Genomic DNA, 25,194 nt, shown 5'->3' on the forward strand with positions numbered 1-25,194 from the left:
AAATGATATACCAATTTACAAAGCAGTCGTATAAGAAAAACTTCCAAAAAATAAAAAAATGTTTTTGAAGAGTTAACTGTTACCTGGACCTCTCCGTCTGATCAGGGGAACAGCTGGGCCCAGAGTACCTTTTATGGGAGGGAATGTGTACAGGGATTAAGAGAAAGTAAAAAAGAGAGCGTGCATGGTGAGACGCCATTACCAGCCTGGAGAAAGATGCAACCGACTCGGAAATCCAGGGAAGCAGGGTTTCAACCAGAGACTCCAGGTCAAACCCAGGGATTTCCTAGATATTGTACTAGCTAGTTATCTCAGCCCATTTTACAACATCCTAAACATCTTTTCAACTACATGAGGTAGAGGACACGTTATTGTTTCATTAACCCATTCATTCATATTTTTTTCTAATTGATTTATGGATGGAGAGATATGCATGAACCTTCTGACTATTTCTTGAATATTTCATGGATTGCACAAATCGATTGGACCTCTCAGGAATTGAATATGTTTTTATTATAAAACTGAGTAATTAATTGCCGGGAGTGTCAATCGCGTTGTAAATTCATTCTTTGTAAACTTGTTGCTAGACTTCATTATTTGAAACAATTTTGCAATATATTTGATTTAATATACGGCTATTCATCAAAAAAGGTATGCATTCGTTTTCCATTTACGCAATCAGGACTGGTTATCTCATTTTCCTGAAAGCTGGGAGTTTCTTTGGAGTTATAAACTATTGTAGCCCATACTCGAACAGCCTCCAAAACGGGTGCCATGTCTACTACGCATGCACAGCATTTGGAACAATGCATCACCCATAGTGGAAAGGTACAGAATTGAATCTGATCAGTAAACATGTAAGACAAAAGCGCACAAGCCTGAATTATAGGTTAATAGGACATAAAGCAAATATACACAGAAGAACTCAGCAGAGCAAAGGGAGACTGATTGGACTAAGAACTTATCTTAATTAAACAGTTCTGACAAATAAAAAGTCACAGATTCTTTAAGAGATTAGAGATTTCTCCTTTGTGCTTATGTTAGTCATTTGGTTTGTTACTTGCCAACCTGTCCTTTAGGGCTGCACTTTTAATGTGTAGTGGGGATTATAACTGTAAAAAAAACATGCAGATATATTTGCAGCATTTCCCTTCATGAGTTTTATTTATTTGAATAGTGTTTAATGTTTTGTCACAGATGGTTTGATGAATTATGTTTATGCTAATGATACCCACTGCTAGCTCAATTAAACATATGTTGCCCTTTCTTGCCTTCCATTTTCTCACAAAAAAACATATGTGCAAATCATACAGAATCAAAAATGCCAACAATACAAGCAAAAAAATACAGTCCCGTGTGCAATAAACCAAAGTTTCTGGTCAGCATTTACAACTATACAAAGACAGAATTAGACCGCAAGGTCTGTTCTGTAAAATTTTCAAGTGGCTCTCTCTGGAGGAAGGCTGTCACATAATCAATACTCCAATAAATGAAAATCATCAGCTGCTATTCGTAAAAATGTGGTACTATCGAATTTGAGAGCTCGGCAAAGTTTGCAAGCGACTTAATGGTTTTAAGCATTCAATTAAAAGGTTTTCTCTGGCTGGTATATATTCTGTAGACATTTCCAAGCCGCCGTGTTACATCGTAGAAAGTATTTGGAGGCACTTGGCAAAATTCAGTGCATTGAAATAGGCTCCTTAAATGTTAACAGTAAGTATAATAAAGAATAAATGTTATTTACAGAGTTTTCTCAACATCAGCACCACCACGGGCTACAAACATGCAACCAGGAATAGGCATAGATCTTGTGGCCAAACTGGATTTAGTAGTGAAACCAGCTGCCCCAACTGGAAGACCGAGGAGGATGTCACCACAGCTCTGCCATTTTAGCGGAAGTTGCCGGGATATGGCCACAAAGATGCAGACAAAGAAAGAAGTATTTTAGATTGGAGATTGAATGGAGGAGAGAATGGAGAAGATAGAAGGAGAATAAGATGCAGAAGTGGAAGTCCTTGGCAGAAGCGGAAGTGCTCAGCAGAGAGGGTGGGGAAACATTTAGAGATCATGAGAGAGAGTGTGTACAAAAAATGACAGTGTGAGAGAGTTAATGTAGGCACTAGGCAAATGAATGAGCCAAAAGTGAAACGAAAAATGTGTCCGTTTTTGGCCTATTTGCACATAGTGAATACTCAATGCATGAACAGCTAACCAGCACTGCTATCTGGCTGATGCAAGGTTTAATGAAACTGATATTAAGGGACCCATTGTGGGTGCAGCTAAACTATTTTTTTAGTTTGGTTATCAATTAAGTGCCATGTAACAAGTACTTTTTGTTTGATTGTAATTGTTTTTAAGCCACTTTGTTTTAAAAGTTCACCTCATGGAAGCAGAGTTCTGTGTCTTGGTGGCAGGGCCAGCATTATCTAACCAATTTCCTCACTGGGAGTTTGTTGTCTCTTCTCCTCATCCACCCTTACAAAAGCAGCCTGAATCAACAGCAATTGATAACTTACCAGTAGGGTAGAGATGGGACAGTGGGGAGGAACAGTTGCCATGGTATGTATGTAGAGTTCTACTTTACTGAGAGGGTGGTAGATAAGTAAATTACCATCTGAAGCGGTAGAGGGAAAGTAGACATGCATAAAATAGGCATATGGCTATACTGAATCTAAGATAAGTGAGGACTGAAAGGAAGGAAATAAAAAAAACAACAAAACACGGCCCATATCTGCTAATTTTCCTTTAGGCAATGTTTTTTGCTTAAGCACTTTAATAAACAATGATAATAAATAATAACAGTAAAAAAAAAAGCATGTGGGATGACTTATTTGAATCTTAAATACCTGCAGACAGTTTCTGTAGATACAAAAAGGCAATTATCCCTCCAAAACCCACAAGTAGGTTTTATCGGAGGACACTTCAACAATTAGTATTCGGATTAAGCAAAGAAACACATTCTCTGGGAACTAAAGAAATAATTGTGCACAATAAACTTAACAGTATTTTTGAAATAGAATGTTTTTGATTTTGGTTGAAAATCGCCTCATGTGAGTTTTTCAAGTTCAACATTTCTTAAATCCAAAGCTGTTGAAATTGTTTGAGTCACCTTCTATGTTGATACTAGAATAGTTCAATGCAAGACACATGGAGGGCACGGATACTAATTACAAAAATATATCATACAAAACACACAAATATGCTCAGAAAAAAAGTATTGCAAATAACTATAAAAACAAGGACATTAATAAAACCTGCAGACAACTGTCCAGGGATAGCCATCTTTATTACTTTGGAGGCTTTGAAACAATTGAATGATGAAAAATGCTACCAACCTCTAAACTCAAACATCACTATGCACTTCCAAAAGGATTTATTTAGCAATTAGAACAGAACCAAGTACAGAACCAAATAAAACAGAACCAAGACAACCCCATCTCTTCTTTTACCAAAGATACATAAGAGTCCTACACAACCCCCAGAAAGACCTTTCATCTCTCACATTAGATCAGTTTAATAAACCAGTCACACAGTACATAGATATCTTTCCATTACCATGGGTAAAATATAACCATACATGAAATATATTTTAGTCACCATGGATGTATCCAGTCTATATACAAACATCCCACACGATGCAGGCCTATGGACGATTGAGAAGGTTCTATCCCAGGACCTCCAAAAATATTTGTTTGATTTATTACATTTTATACTAAAGAACACTTACTTTACATTTGAATAAAAGATTTACAAATACAGGGCACTGCAATGGGAAATTGTGCTATGTATGAAGAGACAATTATTAATGTAGAGAATATATACGATTATTTCCTATTTCGGAGTCATTGATATATTATTGTTTATTTGGCAGGGCTATGAACTTACACTGAAAAACTTCATAAATCGTCTTAACAATATTGCTGGCAACAGAAGATTTACAGTACATTTGAACAAGATTATGAACTCTCTGGATGTAACCATTTGCCTTAACTCAGGTAAACTCAGCACCAGAACTCATTTGATCAGGGCCCTCTTCACCTGTTTTCGTATTTTATCTTGTTATGCAATATACTAATTGTTATGTCCTGTTCAGTGCTGCAGAATGAAGCAATAACAGCACTATATTAAATACAAGAAGTTTTCATATTTCAACTTTAATCCAAGTACTTCCTTATTTAGTTTTTGGTAGGGTATGAACATTGGTTAGTTTTACAACAGGACCATTTCCCCCCCATTTTTAAAGGAGAGTTGTAGTACTTTACCCATATTTGTATGCAAAAGAGGACATCATCTTAAGAATCAATTAGAGCGGGCCACCTTATGCATTGGATACCAACAACTCAATTTTGATGTTTAGATGTTTAAAAGGCTTATGTACACATCTAAACAATATTAAATTCATAGCTTTATTACATGTCATATAACACATGTGATCTATTTCATTAAATGCCCATGTGGACTTTTATATGCTGGTAGAACCATACAAACTCTATAAACAATTATTTTATCAAACATAAGCGCACCCTTCGGAAACAGGAGGACACCACTACAATTGTTTAGAAAAGAAACAATATTTAATCTTCAAGGTTATTGGTCATATAGTATGTCACCTCTGAAAACTTGGGCATAAGCAGGGACACAATTCTCCAAAGAAGGGAAGCAGAGTGGAAGTTCAGATTGAATATGGTTTTTCCCAATGGATTGAAATATAGTTTATCTTGTTTGTTTGTTTTTTTAGAAGATCTTTGGTGTATCCATTCCTTCTTACCTTGTTGCCCTTTCCATGCAGTCATATATTCTTCCTGTCAGGTAAACTATGATAACTGTGTCATCCTTCTAACTTCAGAACGGTCTTGTTACACCTGCATTTTTAAGGCTTATTTTCAGTTTGGTGTTCTCTAGATGACCAGTTTGTGTGTTCATACACATTACCAGGTTAATCCAGACCATGCTAGACCATCTACCCCCTTTTTTATGTTTATGGACCTATTCCTTCCATTAATACATTTACTTATTTTTCCTTTATTTAAAAAAATGTTGGAATATAAAATCTAAATCAATATCTTTTAGGATGATTTATGTTGGGATTATAAAATGTTTCATGTATTATAAATTCTGTCAATGTTTGCCATAGCGTATACCTATATATATGAAATATACAACTCCTAAGCAAGAAGTATAAAAGCTACAGAACTACTCAATGTCTAAGCAGTAGGCTGTCATACCACTGTGCATTCTTTTCTCTTCACCATGTATATCTTAGAAGACAGGGGTGTTTTTTTGTTTTTGTTTTTTTTACAGTATGATAGATTGTAGCATTTAATCAGACAACCAGAAATATGTATACTTGACAGCATATAAATGCTGTGCTTCCATAGTGTACCAGTGTGCTCCACACTATGGTAAAGCTAGTTATAAAAAATTTTTCTCATATTTTGACTTCATTAAATCTGTTGCTACTTTATCTTTGCAGAAATGGTTTTTTTCCAGCAAAACCTCTATTTTATGTTCTGAGGACACTGTTTCTAAATTGCCGGGGTGATTTTCTTTCTTCTTTATCTCCTCTCGTCTTATCAAAGTGCCATTTCAGCATCTCTTAGCTTATATATCTCTTGTTTTGATCTTTCAGCCCAATATGAAAGTACTTACGTTTTTGTTTTGTTTTTCAAGCCGTTTTGTAAAAACTGCTAGATAATCAACCCCGAAGTGAAAAGATTCCCTATTACTAGATATGCATTAGTATAAATGTCTCAATATTATAGACAGAAGTGCTGTCAATATTCAAAAGCATGGCAGTAAAATCAAAATACATACTTAAAACAAAAAAAAAAAAAGAAAAACAAGTGCTTTCACGTATATCAGCAACATAACATTCCCCATCCTTAGAAGAATCTGTCTTAGAAAAAGTATATCCTGTCGTTATGCATAAAGGTTTGTGAAGTCTTGGTTATGTCCTGATGTTTCCGTCGACATCACATAAGCTTGTCTGGCCAAGAAAAAAAAAAAAAACACATTGCAAAAAGACCAATATGGAAAAAAACAATTTCAAAGTGAATATGCTTTTACAGTATACATAAAAATGGATATGATACACAATATCACAAATAATGATATACAACACACATTGGAGGAAATATGGAAAACCGTGTGCCATGTGTGAAGTCAAGTACTCTTTCCTCAGGATTATGCAGTTCACCCGTGACCATTTTTACCATGTTTGTTAAAGCATGATTCCCCCTTTCCATATCTGATGAACCTGCACAAACTGCACTTTATTTTGTTTAGGAGAAGCAGGATCTTCTTTTAAAATAATATCAAATACATAAAACAAAATAATTATTAGTGATAAATAAAAAACCTAACTACAGTAAAGTAGAAAATAAATATTTTTTGGGAGGAATTTTGCTGAAAATGTCTTCTATAACGATGTTGCCACAGCTGGACATTACCCAATATTTGTTCAGCAGCATCTCCTGATTACAACCATATCCCACATACACACATTTTTATGTCATAGACCACAACTACGCCTTAGATAATACCCTATATCACATATTTTTTTTTTAATACTAGTGGCTTAAGTGGTTTGAAGCGTATTGATTTTTTTAAAATATTTTTTTTGTGGTGGGGCACTTTAAATAAGGAATGCACCGAAATGAAAATTCTGGACCGAAACGGAAACCGAAAATGCAGGATTCACCTGGCCGAAACCGAAAATGACCGTACCTCCTTAAAAAACAAAAAAATTCACACGAAGAGTAAGTAACACACCAAAATGAGACAAAAAAAATGCAATAACAATATTAATGAATATATGAATGTTAACAGCAATCACACTGCTATCATGCCCAGGCAACCAGTACATGCTAGAACCTCGGCATGATAGGACTGTGACTTCAATAACAACATTACTTACATGATCGTTAGCAGCAATCACACTCCTATCAAGTCAGCCAGTACATGGTGGAATCAAGGTATGCCTGGGCATGATAGGAGTGCTGTTAAATTATATATATATACACATACACACACATATTATATATTGTTATTGCATTTTTTGTCCAATTTTACTTACTTTTAATAAACATGGTTAACACAGCAAAAAAAAAAAAGTCACTATATATATATATATATATATATATAAACGAATGTACCGATATATAGGTGGCCGAAATAGATGTGTCATAGGGAACCTCTAATCACACTCCTATCATGCCCAGGCAGACATCACATGCAAGAACCTGGGCATGATAGGAGTGTGATTACAGGCTCCCTATGACACATCTATTTCGGCCACCTATATATCGGTACATTTGTGTGTGTATATATATATATATATATATATATATATTTTATTTTTTTTTTAATTTTCCCTTTAATTTTTTTTTGCATTGTACCTAGTGCAGTCTGGCTCAAGATACCTTTGCGACCCCTCATATCCTGTTTATGCCACTTATGTCATGATGACATCACTGGACTCCCAATAAATGTTATTTCATTTTGATTACGTGCTGCGTAAATTGTTGGCGCTATATAAATAAAAGATAATAATAATAGATTAAAACCTGAGAACACAAATCTGTGGCTGCTTCAAAAATGTAAGCAACCCCCCCTTATGCATTTGCAAGTGGCACACTGAAAATTTAAAGGGTCCTCTCGGCTATCATATGCAAATGATGGCTAAAGTCTAAAGGCCTTTCTTTTAATAATCTATACATTATATAAATGTTACTGTACAAAACATTAAAAGTGTTCTTTGTGCAACTTGTACTGAGTTTCATATTTCTGTTAAGATCTATAGCCAATCAGCACAACATTAAATGGTTGGAGGCAGCGCCAAATGTAAACTGATCTAAATGCAATAATGCAGGTTATTTAAGGTCTAATCAGCAGTAGCTGTTTACTGAATCAGGAAAGCTGGATTCAGCTCTTGGTAATCAGTGGGGTTATTAGTGCAGTACTTCTGTTCACTGTCATGCTGGCTTTAGCCTGTGCTGAAACATGCTAGAATTTCCTGAAAAAAATACTGTCACGCAGGAAAAAAAAAAATACAATATTAAGAGCTTCATAGCCCGATTTTAAATAAATAACAGCTACTGCTCCTGATTAGAGGTCATGCATCGCGTGACATGGTGAAAAAGAAGTGCAAGGAGGTAATCAGGTCTTATAATGGCACATATCATAAAATTTGCAACGAAAGACCATATACCTTGTGTACTCTGAATGCAATGTGCAGAAATTGTTGAGACAGCTTTAGCACCAGTCTGGGCTTGCAGTGTTTTAGCACATGCCTGTTCATTCATATGGAAGCCCTGAGTGCTTAAAAGGGGACTCCTGCCACACTGTTCAAACTTTTTTCTTCATAAAGCATTATGTAAGTAATACATATCCAATGCCCACAATTAAAGGTTTAACTTACGTTTACGTTTCATGCGAGTACTCACGTACCCATTATCCTCTGGCGTTCCTCAATATTCTTTTAAATACCTAGAAGCCTCCTGAAATTCGGATCACTGAAGCGATGACATTGCATGCAATGTAGCATGCAGCGTAATCAAATAAGTATGGAGGCTGCAAAAGCCTTCCTATGTACCATACAGAGGCCATGTGGAATCACTGATGAGTGGCCTGATGTCAGCAGAGGATAGCACAGCTCCGGTAGGTTCATGGTCTGTCCCTGAGTGGTGACACTGGAGCACCATAAAGAAGGATGATACAGCATCCTGTGTATATGGAGGGAACTTGTAAGTAAGGACACCCATGAAGAACCAAGTTGGTTTTCAAGCATACCGATTCGCCTACCACCTACCAACAAAGCTCACATTCCATGTATGTGTAAGTATGCTGTACTACCAAGTGCTAGAGTACCATTCATGTCCAATTTACACATATAAGAAATATACATTGACTTAAAGAAAGGGTTGGAGCCATTTAAAATTATTTGCTGGCATATTCAAAAATAGGAAACTGATATTAAGGTATAATTCCCACAGAAAATGTACTATGGTCAGAGGCCAGCCAATGCCAACATTCACATCATCTCCATTTCTACAACCCTGCCTTTTTAATCAGAGACAGAGGTTAACTGTTTAAACTGAGAGGCAAAAAAAGGATCTCGGTATTAATATCTCAGTTCAAGGTTTAAATACTCAAAACTGCGATCATGCCGCACATTTTTGAAGAAGAAGTCTATTTGTAGCATTTCAATACACAATATCGGGGGCTCATAGAACCACTCAAGGACTTCATTGACTTGGTGCGCAGCATGACGTAGGCTACATCACTATGCATTAGCTACTGCATTTAACTTCTTGTTCAAACCTGGATGTGATTTACACTTGTGCATGGCCCAGTAAAAAAACAAAAAAAAAAACAAAAAACTTTATACCGAAGGTCAAATAAGCTAGAGTCACTCATGGGTGAGATACAGCTTGGTTCAGTGCCTTCCAGACTCTAGATAACGCTCAAGGCTTATTCTACCCCAGAAAAGAAGAAAGAAAAGTATATCATGGCAAATAGATTGCCAGTACACATTTATGAAGAACTGTTCTGATTTCTTATGATGGACGATGGACTAATCGTGGGTAACTTTTGTTTATTAGAAGGAAAAAAAAAATGGAAGAGATTGTAATTTTATTTATAAATATATTTCACCTGTGTTATTTGCCTAGTGAATATAGAAATACAAATGAAAACATCACAACCAGACCAGGATTTAAAATCTGTTTTCTAGAGTGTACACAGAAAAAGAGAAAAAAATAAACTCTAACTAGAATACTAAGTCTTGTTGCACAAGTGACAACAACAATTGAGGCAAAATGCCATAAGTCACATTAATATTAAAGAAACAAAATTAAAAAGGAGAAGGATAAGCCCTGCTCGCCATGTAACATATGTAACATAATTATACTTATAAGGTTCAAGTAAGGCAGATAGAGGTGACAAGCATAGTAGCACGACAAATAATAATAGAATCTAGCAAATACAATGTGAAGGTATACCTATAGTAAACTGATATCTAATGCCTAACATTGACCCGCGCATCAGCGCTGGATTGTGAACAGTCTTACAATTGGCAGACCAAATTCACAGCTGCAACTGAAATAAACAAAACCGCCAAACTAAATATTAAACAATGTACACGAATATAGAATAGGTACCATGAAAAGCCGGAAAGCATGAGTACTTCTGGAATGTACCATAAAAAGTACACGGCATGTGCTGCAATGGCTAGGTAACAGTGTATCACCATACCGTCTCTAGGTCGGCACCCGAGTCCTCCGGGTTGTGGGAACGGGGTCCTGACACCCTCCGCTATTTCTCCCTTAAATGGTGGTATGTCCCAAGACATCAACGAGATCATCAGTTGATGTCAGTGGGCAGTCCTGGCTGCATCCCGCAAGGGGAGCTCCGGGTAGCCGGATCCTACAAATTCCCAGGTATGTGTATCACAAACTACTGATCAAAAAAGTTAACTACGAAAAGTCAGTCTTTCATTTAGAAAGGGATATAAATAAATAAACATATGTATTAAAAAGAAGATACCATGATGCAGTAATATGCTTAAACATGCTTGGGATAGGCCTAAATCTATCCTGAATCTAAGAGCTGACTAAGGTTTGAGTCTTTACATCAGGAACAATGGGCAGACTACATGGGCCATATTGCTCTTATCTATTGTCAAATGATATGTTTTTATGAGATAACTTATATGAGATGGCTAACGTGTGCTACCTTGTAACCGGTCTGCTGAAATATATAAACAATTAAAGCATCACAAGTCTACTATTACAGTTTCAAGAAAATGAAAGACTGCACAGAAACTGCTTTGTAAACATTTGTTTTATATTCTTGTAATAGTGCTCTAAAGGGCTTTTGCTAAATTACAGAAATCTGATTTGTAATATTTATATCCAATTAAGCAGTTTAATTGTAATACAAAATTCCTTATACGTTTATTTAATCATACCTTGCATATTTATATTGCCATCTGGCTGAAGACCAGATTCTGGAACAGTTTAATTATACTGGTGTTAGTAGCACTAACATGAGCTCTCTTTCAAGCAACGGAACACAGCTCCACTTCATCTATTAAAACCCTATATTTAGACATAAACAGGAGAACGTGTCATAAGGCAGAACCAATCACAGATATTTTGATGCTGAAAAATAGGGAAGAATAAACGGAACATTAATTGCCAATTTTCTCTCCTATAAAAAGCAATAATATTTTATTTTTCTTTAGGCACTGAACACAACACATAATCATCTTCTTAAATGTGGATAGGTTTCTGGCACCGGGGTTCCACCGGATGGACACACAAAACAGCTCTACACAGCACTATTTCGTGTATGTACGTGTATCTATTTGCCAAAGAACAAGGAAAGCTTTATGGATCAATCACATTTACTTGTTTTATGTTTAACATATAAGTAAAAAAAACGTACCTTCAATACAGGTAATATTTCCTCCTAAACGTGTCGATTTTTCGTGAACAAATCTAATTTTTATAGATTTTAATTTGAAAAAGTTATTTTTTATAAAAAGATGACAGCATTCAATTTTGATCATTACAATGTCTTACTGCGTTTATTTTAATATAATATGTTGGGGGAAAAAATAGAAAAAAAAGGGTCAGCAAGGACACGATCTCTTATTATAATACGTTAAATCGACTCATGGACATATTTTGACCCATACAGACTAGGTATGTTACGGTGAAAACAAAAAATCAGTAAACTGATTTAGCACGCCCTATGGTGTAAAAGATTCGGTATTATAAACTGGAACACTAAACTAAAACGATGTGGCACTGTGCTATTTCAGTGATCCAGCATGATAGTTTGACAAAAAAACAAAAACAGGTCATCACCAGTTTAAATCCTGAATCTAGAATACATTGGGAAAAGTTTTTTTTGTTTGTTTAAAGCCAGTGCTTCAGCCATTAGGAGCACCACACCAGCGTTGGGGTCCATCAGCTGCCCATAGCGGGCAAACCAGTTGCATGGGATTGAAAGAGTAGCGGGTGACTGGACACACAATGCTGAGATAAGTACTAGCCACAACTGAAGAAAGCCCTGTCCCTGTGCGGCATTCAAAAACATACACATATCTTTTTATATAAAAGGTGTAAACAACATATGATGAGTGCTGCTACTGAATGGCACAGGGCATTCAGCTTTTACACATGGAGAATTGTCACTATGTACCCATGTACAATACCAAATAGACCCACCACAGTAAAGCTATGATCTGTAAGGCCAGTGACTCAACAACGCTCAAAAGGGTTAACATACAAACCACGTTCTTCACTTCAGAAGAATAGCACGGCAGAGAAGATACAGTGAGTACACAAGGAGCCGCAGGATTTTTTAGACCTTTAAGTCATGCATTGCTTTAATCAAAGTGACATCTGGTTTGATTTTTTTTGTAACTGAGGCTTTATTCTCATTCACAATGTTTTAATCTTTGTCTCTTCAACAATTTTGGGTTTTCTGGAAAAAGATACGTTTTACAAATGTAATTTAGTTAATAAAAGGCTACAACCAAAAAGAACGAAAAGAAACCACTAATATTTCACTGCATAAAATGGAAAGTTTGACATGTTAATCTTATATCATGAAAACGTGTACTCCTAGATTCATTATGTAAATACGCGCATAGAGAATTCAAAAAGATTTTCCATATTAATGTTCACCTTACCAGGAGTTCTTCTACACAAATGGATCATGTTAATGCACAGAACAGCAGTCATTTCATTTTCTTGTCAGCTGTATAAATTAGTCTGGATTTACTACCTCTGGCTTTTGGAGTCCTGCAGACCACGGATAGGCTTTGTGATGGCAGCCATATATTACCTTCCTATAGTTATTTTTAAATGAAAGAGAATGGTATGTTTATTATTGTCAAAGAGGTTGCAGATCCATATAGTTGTACATTATTTTAAAGGTTTATAATGCCATACATTTCTGTGGGTAAAGAAGAAGTGGTACAAAGAGTTTCACAAATATATTCTTCAGACTTTGACTAAGCTAGCAGTATACCAAAGTTATTCTTTGATAGAACCCGACTCAGTATACAATCATAGAATAGACCGCAGTGTATTTTAAGTATAGACTAGAAATTGCCAGCATCGAGCAGTTGAAAAAAATAAGAGTGCTGAATTCTCAAAGTGCTTCTCGTGTTCTGTAATGCCAGTACAGTATGCAAACCGTATGGCAAATTTGATTATATGGTACAAAACAGACACATTAAAAAGGTACCAAAAGGATGGATCTGGTCACCTCAAGGCTGCTCCTGTGAAGGGATGGAAAAGAGCACAACCACCATATGTCACGTTCTGCCCAGGCTGCGGAGCTGCATATCTGTCTTGCTTCAGTTACCCTGTTTTGCTTCGATCCATTCCTGGATTTCCTTTTGCTCTGTTCTGATCTTCCATTCCTTGCTTCTGCTTCAGCTCTGTTTCCTTTATAAGGTGTGCCCCACCTGTGTGTTCCGTTTGTCTCAGTCTGCAGTCTAAGGTATGTCTCAGTGCTATGTGTTTTGATTACATGTTTGGTTTGTTTCGTACCAGCAGGGATTAGCGTTAGGACCCAACGTCATTGGAGTACTTTGGCGTAGTGGTGGGCTAAGCATACTATTGCCATATGATGTGACGGAATCTCCAATTGTTATCATATAGTTCTAGGCTAGTTCCTGTATTCATGTTTGTTTGTCTCTTATGTACCTTTGCCCTTCTTCCTTGTATCATCTGAGGATTCTGGTTCCTCTCTCCTCTCCCTTTGTCCTAGTCAATATGGCCTATCCTTGCTTAAAGGAGAAGCGTCCGAGGATTCCGGCTCCTCACTCCTTCCCCTGTGTTCCTTGCCTTGTTCCCTGTCCTTTGTTGTGCCCTGTATCATGTATATCTTGTCTAGTAATGTTTATTCCTTGTCTGGTTCACTGTAGTGCCCTGTAACATGGATATCTTGTCTGGTTATGTTTCGTGCCTGGTCTCCCTGTCCCTTGCTTGTTATGTTTCTGCTATATCCTTTGCTTAGCTTCCATACTCCCAGCCTGCAGCATCCTGCACGTGATTCCAGTGATATGTTTCATGCCTGCTCCAGGGTGCCTGCAGGATATCACTTCGTTTCATTCTGGACTTCATCCGCTGCTATATCAGGGTGCTGGTGTTTGGCTGCACAACCCTAGGTGCTCAACACCTGGGTGAGTGTGGTCGCCCTGCAACCAGGCCCTGTCTAACTCCACTACTGCACTGTGACTCCTGCACACAATCTTTGGGCGCGCTGGGTCCTTTCAGTCATCTGTTTGGACCCAGTCCGTGACACCATATGTGGAGCATATCACCTCTGCCACAGCAACCCCTCCAGCAGATATGGGATACTATAGGAACATCCTTGCCAATTGGACCTAACCAAATAGTTAAATGTTCACACAAGTATGACTAACTCAGAACACACATCAGGACACAAAACTTTAAAGAAGCATTGCAGTTTAATGTATATTATTGCAGAGTGATCCCTTTAAATTTACATTTCATCCCTGTTGCAAATGCATGGAGGGAATGTTATATAATATCAATTAAAGGTTTAAGAGATCACACATATGAATTTTCATTTATTATTTACCCCTAGTATCTCTCAGACAATAGTCGGCATTAATAGCACACAAATCATGCCTTTTTTCCTAAGAACAAACCAGGCTTCCTTTTGATACCATGTTTAGCTGTATTGTCCAACATTTGGTATGAAAAATATATTAAAACAAATAGACAAAGATTTTTGTATCATTTTGCTATGGTAATTGTTACTAAAAGAAGCTGGGTTGAACACAAAACCCTAAAATATATTAATTTCTGTGTCTTGAGTTTCTGGCAATTATAGGGGGGATATTAGAAGGTATACACTAAAGTCTTAGTATTACTTTTACAGCGAAAAGCGTGCCGCACAGGAGGAAGTGAGCATCAGCAGCTAAAATGTATCTTATTCTTTTAAAGGACTGATTCTGAAAATCTTAGTTTTAAGTCAAGTATTGGTTTTAAGAGTTATACTAAAAAAGGTTAATGCCACCGATTGTGTCTCCACTTTACAAAAATGCAGTCCTAAAATGTATAGACCACACACGATTAACCTAATTCTCAATTACACTATATACTAGAATAAAATGTATTCCATATAACAAAATATTAACACAATTACAACATTTGATGTAAGATGGGTATGAAAGTGTGGTCTTCAAACAAATAGATCTAGAACATATCAACAGGACATATTTTTAAGTACTATGTTCATTTGTCAATAACCCATTATTACCATTTATCTGTCTTTCAGGTCGGTGAATGCAGAACAGTACTAATCTGTACAAGTTTGTCTATCGACAACTAAAATCAAGCACCTATTGTCTACAACCACTTGGCACCCATCCATCTCTAGTCACAGAAAAAATGAAAATAATAAAATAAACATATATCCCCAGCTATAATTTATTTCAATGGGAAGACATAGTTAATTGACAATTTGGCATAAACTATATATCAGCATGTTATCGCATCCTGTGCCATGAACATTTAACCGTATTTAGTTTATATATGCTGAATATTATAAATAAGTTAATGTAAAAGCTTTTACAAACAGACATTTGCTTTTGACTGAACCGTGCCCTAACGGAATTTAATTAATTCCACACAAAGACACTACAATAATGCACTTAACTGCATTAAACTGTGGGCAAAGCAGATAATCATATGCTCTAAATCACCAACAAGGAGCATTTAAAAATATTTTTTGCAGATAAACCCACTTGAAGTATCAAATATAGACACACAAGTTCATAGATCTGCATGCATCAGCTTGCAATAAAACTGACCTGGAGACATGTTACATCTCGACAGCAAGGAGATGCATAATCATGTTACGTCACTTGCAAGGTGCACAACACTAAAACATCAGAAGTAAACATACATATTTTAGCAGTATCTATATAAGAGAAAAAGTGATGTAATTTAGCACATTGATCTCAGTTTGTTTTCTATTCAGTAATAAAGCACATTAAATGTGTTCTAATGTAATTTACAGGCTTTTGCTATTGTGAATGTTCCTATTAAAAAAGATCACTCAGGCTACACTTTCCTTTTCTGTGTGCTCACTACAATATTCTAGTTTATACAGAAACTAACTCTGCTTTTCAACACTAAATGTCAGTGTCAATACCACAATACCATAGAACAATTTCAAGAGTAATACGTAGCCTGGGGTCAATAACAAAACAAAAAATATATCTGCAAATAGATTAACAGAAACACTTGGAAGACTACTGACAACTACTTCCTAAACCAAAAAACAATGGATAAAAAGGACATCATTAAATTAGAAGAAAAAATTAAAAACTAGGACTCTTCAATTGCATTTCATATTACAGAAGGAGCGTCAAACCCGAGGATCGCATACTCGGCCTTGGCCACGATACATTATTGCTTATGGTATTATAAACACTTTAGCAAAAACAATAAATCAAAAAAATCAACCTACACAATACTTTGGTTCTTTCATAATGAAACAAGGTACTGAAATGCAGACATGACATATATATAGCATGGCATGCCAGAACTGGTGAAAAGATGGAGCGGAATTTTGTCCCCAAATTGTATTCTATATGCATGTTAAAATGTATTTTACATGGATCCCAGTAAATTTTACTGCATGAAACTGGTTCAAGCATTAATTAGTTACTGCCTGTCTATATCAGTATGAAGAAGTATATTCAAGTAGGAAGAACCGTTTTTTTCTTGGCCCCTTTGACGTCTCTCAACTGTTAGTAATAAATGATCAAATAAGGAAGCCTGCATTTCAGAAAACAATGTTTGCAAAGAAATTCTTTAAAAAAAACGATATTTAAATGTGTATGAAGCTTTATTTGAAAGAATATTCTGTCATAAGTTTATAGTCACTCACGGTGAAAATCTTTATTTTTTTTTATTAACATTAGCTGGACATGAAGGCCAGCTATGTGTGCGCACAGCAATCACAGACATGTAGAAAACAACCCTAACAAATCGAAACATGCTTTCAGACACTCATCCGTTTCACATACCTCCAGACATGACCTCAAATTACATTTGCTCTGCTAAATGTTTATGGGTCACCTTCTGTTTCAAGTGAGCATAACTGGAGCACATTAGCTCACAATACTCAGAGAAGCATGAATAACAGTATCAGAATACAAAAAATAAGGAATACTTAAAGTACAAGCATTACCGAAGGTACTCATAAATGCTAAAGACTTTACTAAAGAGCAAATATAATGCAGGATCCTTCCCTAGCACTCTGAAATAGAACAGTGTGTGTTACAGTCGTCAGGCATGATAGGAGTGAGTTCTGATAAGGGGAGAAGAGAATACAGTGGCAGAGAGAAAACAAGGTTAAGATACAAAAGATGGAGATAAAGTAGAAAAGAAGTGATAATGAAGAGGGAGTGAAAAGAAAAAAGAAAAAAAAAAAGAGGGAAAGGCACACAGAAAGAGGGGGAAAAAGAAAAAACAAGAGATGGAAAAGGTGAATATTTGAGACAGAGAAAAAAAAAGATGCAGAGACAGAAGAACAAAAAAACAGAGGGGTAGAGTTCAAGGTATATATAGAAGATGGATGTGAGGTGTAATGACTGGGTATTATGGGCAGAAGGTGTGATTGTTGAGTGGCAACCCTAAAGAAAACAGACAGAAACCCCAAGGAAAGAAGAAGAGTCAAGAGAAGAAGCAGAGATGTGGACAGGGTTGTGAAGCGGTCCCGCAGACAGTAGGGAGACATTGAGAGAGAGAGAGCATGCGTAAGAGTGAAAATGATGATGGGAGTTATGCTGTACCACTATCTGTGTCTGGATCACTATATAACAGGAACCATGCTGTACCACTCTTGGGCTTACTATGTAATGATGGGAGTTGTTGTGTACCACTGTCAGTGAGTACTTGTACAAGAAGCATAAAGCTTAAGCTCATAGGGTCATGCAAAATTGAGTCGCTCTTGCCCTTTGGTGGCTCCTCCCTTGCCACAATTATGGCCAGCATTTTTATTTTTATTTTAGGGAACAGGCTACATTTTTTTTTCTTCCCAAAACTGTTTATTCAAGTACATCATACACAGGCAAGAAACAGGCTAATTCCACATTGATTAGACACATGTTCGTTACACAACAATGAAGATATAGTCTTGTGTAGCTGGGGCAAAACAACAAAGTGGTATAGCAACCGGATGACATAATATACTGCGTTATAGTGGCAGTAGAAAGTAAATGCGTTAATACAGGAGTGGAATCAAAAACCTGCGTGTATTTCAAATCTTTGCAGAGGTAAGGCTGTGCAGTTGTACTTTCATGCTACATTTTTTAAACACATTCATCTATTCTTGTAAGTGAAAATGCCTATGCTACTAGTTTTATTTATTTACCACTGACTCAGTACTTCGGTATTCATTTTCAGAAAGCGACATAAAGGCAGACATGCTTCTACTAGCTGCAAACCACACGTAACTTTGCATACAGCTGAAATCTGTACTCAGTGGCATGTTGGCAGCATGGAATGGCTCATTGAACTAGGGCTGCAACTAACGATTATTTTAATCATCGATTAGTTGGCCGATTATTTTTTCGATTAATCATTTGGATAAAAAAAAAATTTCAAATAATGTAATAAAAAACGTACAATTTACACTTTCATCTCTTTATTGCAATGGCCTCTCGCTATTCACCTTCTTATTTTACTGACATAATAAAAGCTACAAGAACCCAAACACAATGTTTCTCAAACTAGGTTTTAATACAAAGTTATTAGTAAATATTAACCCCTTCAATCCCAGGGGTTTTTGGTACCTCAAAGCCCAGAGCAATTTTGCCATTTTTGGGGTATGTCGGTTTAGCGATGATTCTCTTTTCTTGTGAATAGTGTACCCATATAAACTATATATTGTTTTTTCAAGAAGAGATAGAGCTTTCGTTTGATACCATAGTTGGATGATTAGCTGAAAATTTAGAATGAGAAATTAAGTAAAAACTAGCGAAGATTAGAAAAATAAACTAATTTTTTTTACATTTTCCCTCTGAATCCTCACAAAATTAGGTAAAGTGATGGAAATCCCCCTCCAAGTTTATTAATTCAGGTGTCCTGATTTCAGAAATACCTAATTTATATAGATTTTCCAGACTTTCCCAGCACCAGGGAGCATACTATAAGGTGTACAATTTGTATAATTTTTATGCCTATGGCTTAACGGGTTTGGGGGTTGTGAACGGGGGCAGGATACTGGCTAGATGTTATGCTAGGGCAATAGGAAGTAAGGTTTTTTAATAATTTTTTTAATTTTTTTTTATAAATTTTTTTTTAATTTTTTTTTTTTTATATATTATTTTTACACAGAAATGGTTAAAGGTCCTCCTAGGGACCTCCTGAACATGCCAGGGATGTCACAATGACATCACAGCTCACATTATAATTTTTTTTGTATTATTTATATTATTATTTTAATGATTTATTTAATATTATTTTTTAACTGAATTAACTTTTTTTTTTTCTGCTTTTCTCTTTCAGGATGGGAAGGGGAGTGAGAGATATGGTTTCTCACACTGTGATCTCTATGCAGGTCCTCACAGATCGCAGCGTCTCTGTGCCTCATCGGAGGGCAGGATATCCCCGCAGGAATGCCCGATCGCGCGTTTGCAACTGCACTTTTAACTGTAACAGCTTACCGGCTTTCATGCTGGAAGCTGTTACGGGAGATCGGGTAGCAGAAAGCCGGCGATGCCGGCTTCTACTGCCAGGGGGGAGTCCAGGCTGTCAAACGACAGCCTGGTCTCCCGTGCAGCGACCGGGACGTCCATAGGGGTTTCTTAGTGGGCGTTTTTTGGACGTCCCGGTACGTCTATAGGGGAATGAAGGGGTTAATTCATATGGTAACTATTTTTCATATTTAATAAAAACTGAGAAAAAAGCCTTGTTTATATTTTCTTTTATTAACCAAACTGCCCCCAGTTATGCACATCTGACCCCCAGCTTGCCACTCTGCCCCATATATGCCTTATACCGCTTATATGCCAGAGATTCCACTGTGCCCCCGATATGCCACTGTTCCCCCGATATGCCTTATACTCCTTATATGCCAGTGATATGCAACTGAGCCCCCTGATATACCTTTTACCCCCAGATATGTCTTATGCCCCCCTGATATGCCTTATAACTTCCAATATGCCACTCGCCCCCATTTATGCCTTATACCTCCCTATATGCCACTGTGCACCCTGATATGCCACTCCGCTCCCCATAAATGCCCTGCAGCACCCTGAAATTCTCAATGATTCACCACTCTGCCTCCCCCAGATATGCCACTCTGAAATTCATTATACCCCCCATACACCACTCTACCTCTCCTATACACCACTCTACCTCCCCCAGATATGCCATTCTGCCTCCCTGAAATTCATTATACCCCCCATACACCACTATAACTCTCCCATACACCCCTCTGACTCCTCCCCCTCCCATACACCACTCTGCCTCTCTCCCGACTCCCTGGTATTTTGTGAACCTCCGTTGCTGACAGGCACTTACACTGCAGATTCATAGAAGCCACAGCGTAAGTGAAAGGCAGTGACGGAGGCTGTCTGTGCGATGCAGACCCCCACTAGCTGACAGAGAGGATGATCCTCTGCAGGAGCACCCCCAGTGGGGGTCTGCATCGCACAGACAGCCTCCGTTACTCACCTTCACTTACGCTGAGGCTTCTATGAGCTTCTATCAGCAAAGGAGGTTCACAAAACACCAGGGAGTCGGGAGAGAGGCAGAGTGATGTATGGAAGGGGGGAGGAGTCAGAGGGGTGTATGGGAGGGGGGAAAGAGAAATGAGGGGAAGTGAGAGACCGGCCGACAGTGAGGGGAATCCAGGTCCCCTGCAGCGTTGCGGGGGATCTGGATTCTAGTGTTATAATCCGATCTCTGTTTGAGGTCGGATTATATATGGATAAAATCGATAAAAATCAATTCGACTAATCGATAATGAAAATCGTTGACGATTTTCATTATTGATTATTATCGATTAGTTGTTTCAGCCCTACATTGAACAGTCCTGCCTAAGGTGTCATCAAAAGGGGCCTCACAGGTAATACCAAGGAACATACTGCTAACCAAGGCCTGCAATGACTGATTCTAAAAATGTTTAGCAATATATAAATATAGTTAAACCTGTACGCATAGATGTTGGTGTAGGACTTACCTTTGCCAGGGAATACTGGTATCTTCGTTGACCCCAGTTTTCTTGGACTACCTGCAACCAATGCAATGACTCGATGCTCCATCCCACGGTAGTCAGAAGAGCTACAGGTTGTCGCTAGATCTTATGAAGAAAAGTTAGGCTCAGCCTATTTTAGCCCAACCAGCAGCCTAACATTACCTGAATTACCACCCATGTCCATGTCATTATTCACTGCAGACCACATTAGTTGACTTGATAAAAATCTTATGTTAAAGTCACATAAGTCACCAACTCGTCACGTCTCTTGAATGCATGGTGTTCACTTTTCTTACTGTTTAACAGCTGCATTCCTAAAATATGGTGTGGGACAGCCATTTACTTTATTCATGTTTTCTAAATTTGCAATGCAGCTCATACACAATTTAATCTAAATAAAAATGGAATACATTGAAGCAGAGAAAACCAGATTTGTAATTAGCGAAAATACAGGGTAAAAAAAAAAGACTTAATTCACAGGTGTGCTATGATCAGAGGAATGGGGAGAAAAATAAAAAAGGGAAAACAACTGAATACAGAATTAATTTATTTAGACAAATCACACAGCTAAACTTAGAAATATTCTTATATATGCCTACAGGCTTGACAGACAGATATACAGATAGGATTAGTTTGGGTTTAGAATTGTATCCCCAAGGCTAGAGATTTATTACAAAGGGGTATATTGGGACCCCTGACAATTACATCAGTGATTGTAATGATTTGTGGGTACTTCAATATCCTAAAAAACAACAACAACAACAACAACAACCCTTTCTCCCACCCTATACACAGAGAGAATACTGAGGTCTTTGGATCCCATTCAAATATATGGGGCCGATTGAAACTAATGGTGGCTGCATTACTCAGCTAACCACTCAACCTCTTGGTAAATAGACCCAAGTAAACCAGAATTTGTAAAAGTGTAATTTGTTAAACAAATAATGACACAAGATTTTGACATTATAAAATAGAGCTATTATTTTTGTCTCTAGATACAGAGTTAGTCCAAACCCATTGGTAACGTTATTTTCTAGTAGTATGGTAGCCAATGGTCTCTCACACGGCATATAGAGACGACTAATGACAACACCAGGTGATTTTTTTTGAACCCCGAGCACACATATAGCCTAATCCAAACTTGGATGTTCTTATGTCCAGCAATATTAGTATTTAACAAGTGTTTCCAACAAGATACACTGATGCAGCTGGTCCATCAAAAAAATTTCACTTTTACCTTGTGCGATATACCCTAGCTCCTTCTAGATTGTAAACTTGTTCATGCAGGTCCTCCTCACCTTTAGTTTCTGTCCAAATTACTATGTCATACACTACTTGTTATGTCTTATTTATCTATTATACAGTGCTGCAGAATATGATCATAAAGATATGAATTTATCACAAAAGGTTTTATATATGCTAAAGGGAGATTTGGCAGAAATGTTGAGGTTTCATACACATTATTCATTCTGAAGCAACCAATACTGGCAAGTTTCTCCTGCAACAATGTCTGATTTGGACCCGTACAATGCATAATTCATTCAAAAAGCTTTTCAGCATGCAGGGCCTGTCAATCTTCTACTGTAACATAAACTCACCAAGGTTGAACCTCATATTGCATATTGAGTCAAGGAGATGAAAACTTTCCATTTAGTGAGTAGACACCAAAGTCACATGCCTTGTTACAATCCAACGCGGTCCACACCTTAATGCGCTGGTGGCTGTAGCACCTTTTCTTTGAACAAGAGTGTTGAGAACCAGCTAGGAGAACAGAAGCTTGCGCTACAGTGTTTGCAACAATATCCTTCACACAAATTCATAAGGAAGGACTCATGTTTGATAACATTTGGAGAGAAAATTAACAAACACACTAACAAATTAATATATCAACATTGATATTTAACAGGTATATATCACATGGTTTCACTTCATTGTGCTTCTGGGAAGACTATTAAATGAAGACACTTTTTGAAGTTGTACAAGACTTCACTGTCGACACAATGCAAGATTATGAGTTAAGATGAGCAGCATGTTCAAAATCAGATGCACATTGATATCGAAATACCGTGACTCAGGACGAAAACCTTGGGTGTCACCAAGTCTGTTTTACTGCAGTAAGAAGCCACTGTCATGGATTTATAACGGTTTAACAACAAGATATTGGACAGTACTTTTTTGTACCGCCATCCTGGCAGTAACAGAGATTTTTTTATTTTTTTTATTTTTTTTATGAGAAATTCTTTCTATACATTTAGTAGACCTGTCATGGTATTGAATGGCCATTTATAAATGTTATACTGCATTAATAATTAAGTAAATTGTCGTTTAGAATCTAATTGTAGAGTAAACCAGTGATTATTATTCTATGCTGTCAATTACCTTTTAATTGTCAGAACAGCACAGGATAATGAGTTTATTTGACAAATTAAACCTTGATTTAAAAAAAATAACAAAAAAAACCCACAAACTTATAAGCACAAAACACACAAAAAAAATTAATTGTATTCAATCTCAATAAAATCAAACATTTATGAAACCAAAAGGAATTAGAACATACTCCCATTAATTGGGACACAACAATTTTTTTATTTTAGAACTATATTGAATAAGCATGACACAAAGTGTGGCGTTTTTAAAGTACAGTCAATTAGACAAAGAAATATTTTTTTGTCTGTATGTATGTATAACCAGAGTTTCAAGGTAGAAATTTATATTTCACCCAACCTTATATAAGACATGAGAAGCGGTATCCTTCTGCGCTGTCTTCTGAACTGAGCTTAACCACAATGACAAGTGTCCTAGTCCCATCAGGGCTTAACAGCTGCAGTTACAGCCCAGTTCTATACCTCTCTCCAAATAAACCTGACTGGAGCACATCAAGCCATACAAGACAGCAGCAATACATGGTGTGGAGGAGCCACTTTTCACATACATCATTAATGTATAGATCAGACCTGCACGCTAAGCAAGGCCTTCTGAGAAAGCAGAAATCAAGTACAGCATTTAACATTAAATACCATTACCAGATAAAGTACAGAAATAAAACTTAGGACTCAAATAAAAAGGTAGTTTTTATATTAAATGTTATAAGAAAAATATCAAGAAGAAAAATATTTACTTCAAATTCCAATAGTTCAAAAGTGGTAATATACACACACACACACACTTATATATATATATTATATTCACCATACTAGCCCCCTCCCAGTAGCACATCAATACACTAAGGTTGCAAAGTGAGTATATTACAGAACATGAGAGAAAAAGAAAAAAAAGCTACAGATGTGAAATCACTGGGACACAGACCATTGCAAATGGGAAAAAACAGAATTTTGGGCACTGAGTAATCTCACCCACACTCCATTCATCCTATGAGTGCCAGGGCAGCACTTCCAGACAGAGATCTCAGCTAAGGAAAGTTGCCATGCCACACTCACTAAAAGAATTCTATGTATTAATTAAGGGGGCCACGTTTCTGACGATCGCCGGGGATTTAAGGAGTGTGCCAGCTCGGCTAAATCAGACCGCTGGCTGTAAGTGCTGAGGTTACCGGATCGCACACTAGGTCAAAGTGGCAGCACTTGTTTCAGTTGTAGCCCTCCCCCTGCACGCACTCTCACCTCGCTCCTGCTCAGCCTGCAGGCAGATGGGAATAGTCTTCTTCCAGCCAGGCATGTTCCCAGATTCACAGCTCTCCTTCAGGGGTTGCTGCACCTTTGGCACATAGCAGCTTGGAGTCCCGGGGTTAGAGCAAGGAGTGGTGTAGGAGCGGCAGGACCCGCAGAGGGAATCTGCCGGTACTGCGTTAACCCGGGGCGTCCAGCACCGATCCCGGCAGCCCCGTTTGGTGTCTCCGGGGAAAGGGCTCCGACAGGCACAGGAGGGGCTGCAGCGGCACACGGAAGGCACTGTAGTAGGAGGAACAAG

General features: G+C 37.3%; 1 protein-coding gene across 1 annotated transcript in view; it reads right to left on the reverse strand.

Annotated features, from left to right (window-relative positions):
• The window catches only part of LOC149299842 (glutamate receptor-interacting protein 1-like), a 206,876-nt gene extending 181,934 nt beyond the window's left edge, over positions 1–24,942 (reverse strand). The window contains exon 1 of the mRNA XM_089486243.1: positions 24,888–24,942. Within this exon, the coding sequence (XP_089342369.1) occupies positions 24,888–24,942 (55 nt within the window). The remainder of the gene's footprint in view (positions 1–24,887) is intronic.
• Between the last annotated feature and the right edge of the window lie 252 nt (positions 24,943–25,194).

This window comes from Sceloporus occidentalis, unplaced genomic scaffold (genome assembly GCF_023333645.1).
Source record: "Sceloporus occidentalis isolate IW3139 unplaced genomic scaffold, rSceOcc1.0.p SCAF_28, whole genome shotgun sequence".
Taxonomy (NCBI): domain Eukaryota; kingdom Metazoa; phylum Chordata; class Lepidosauria; order Squamata; family Phrynosomatidae; genus Sceloporus; species Sceloporus occidentalis.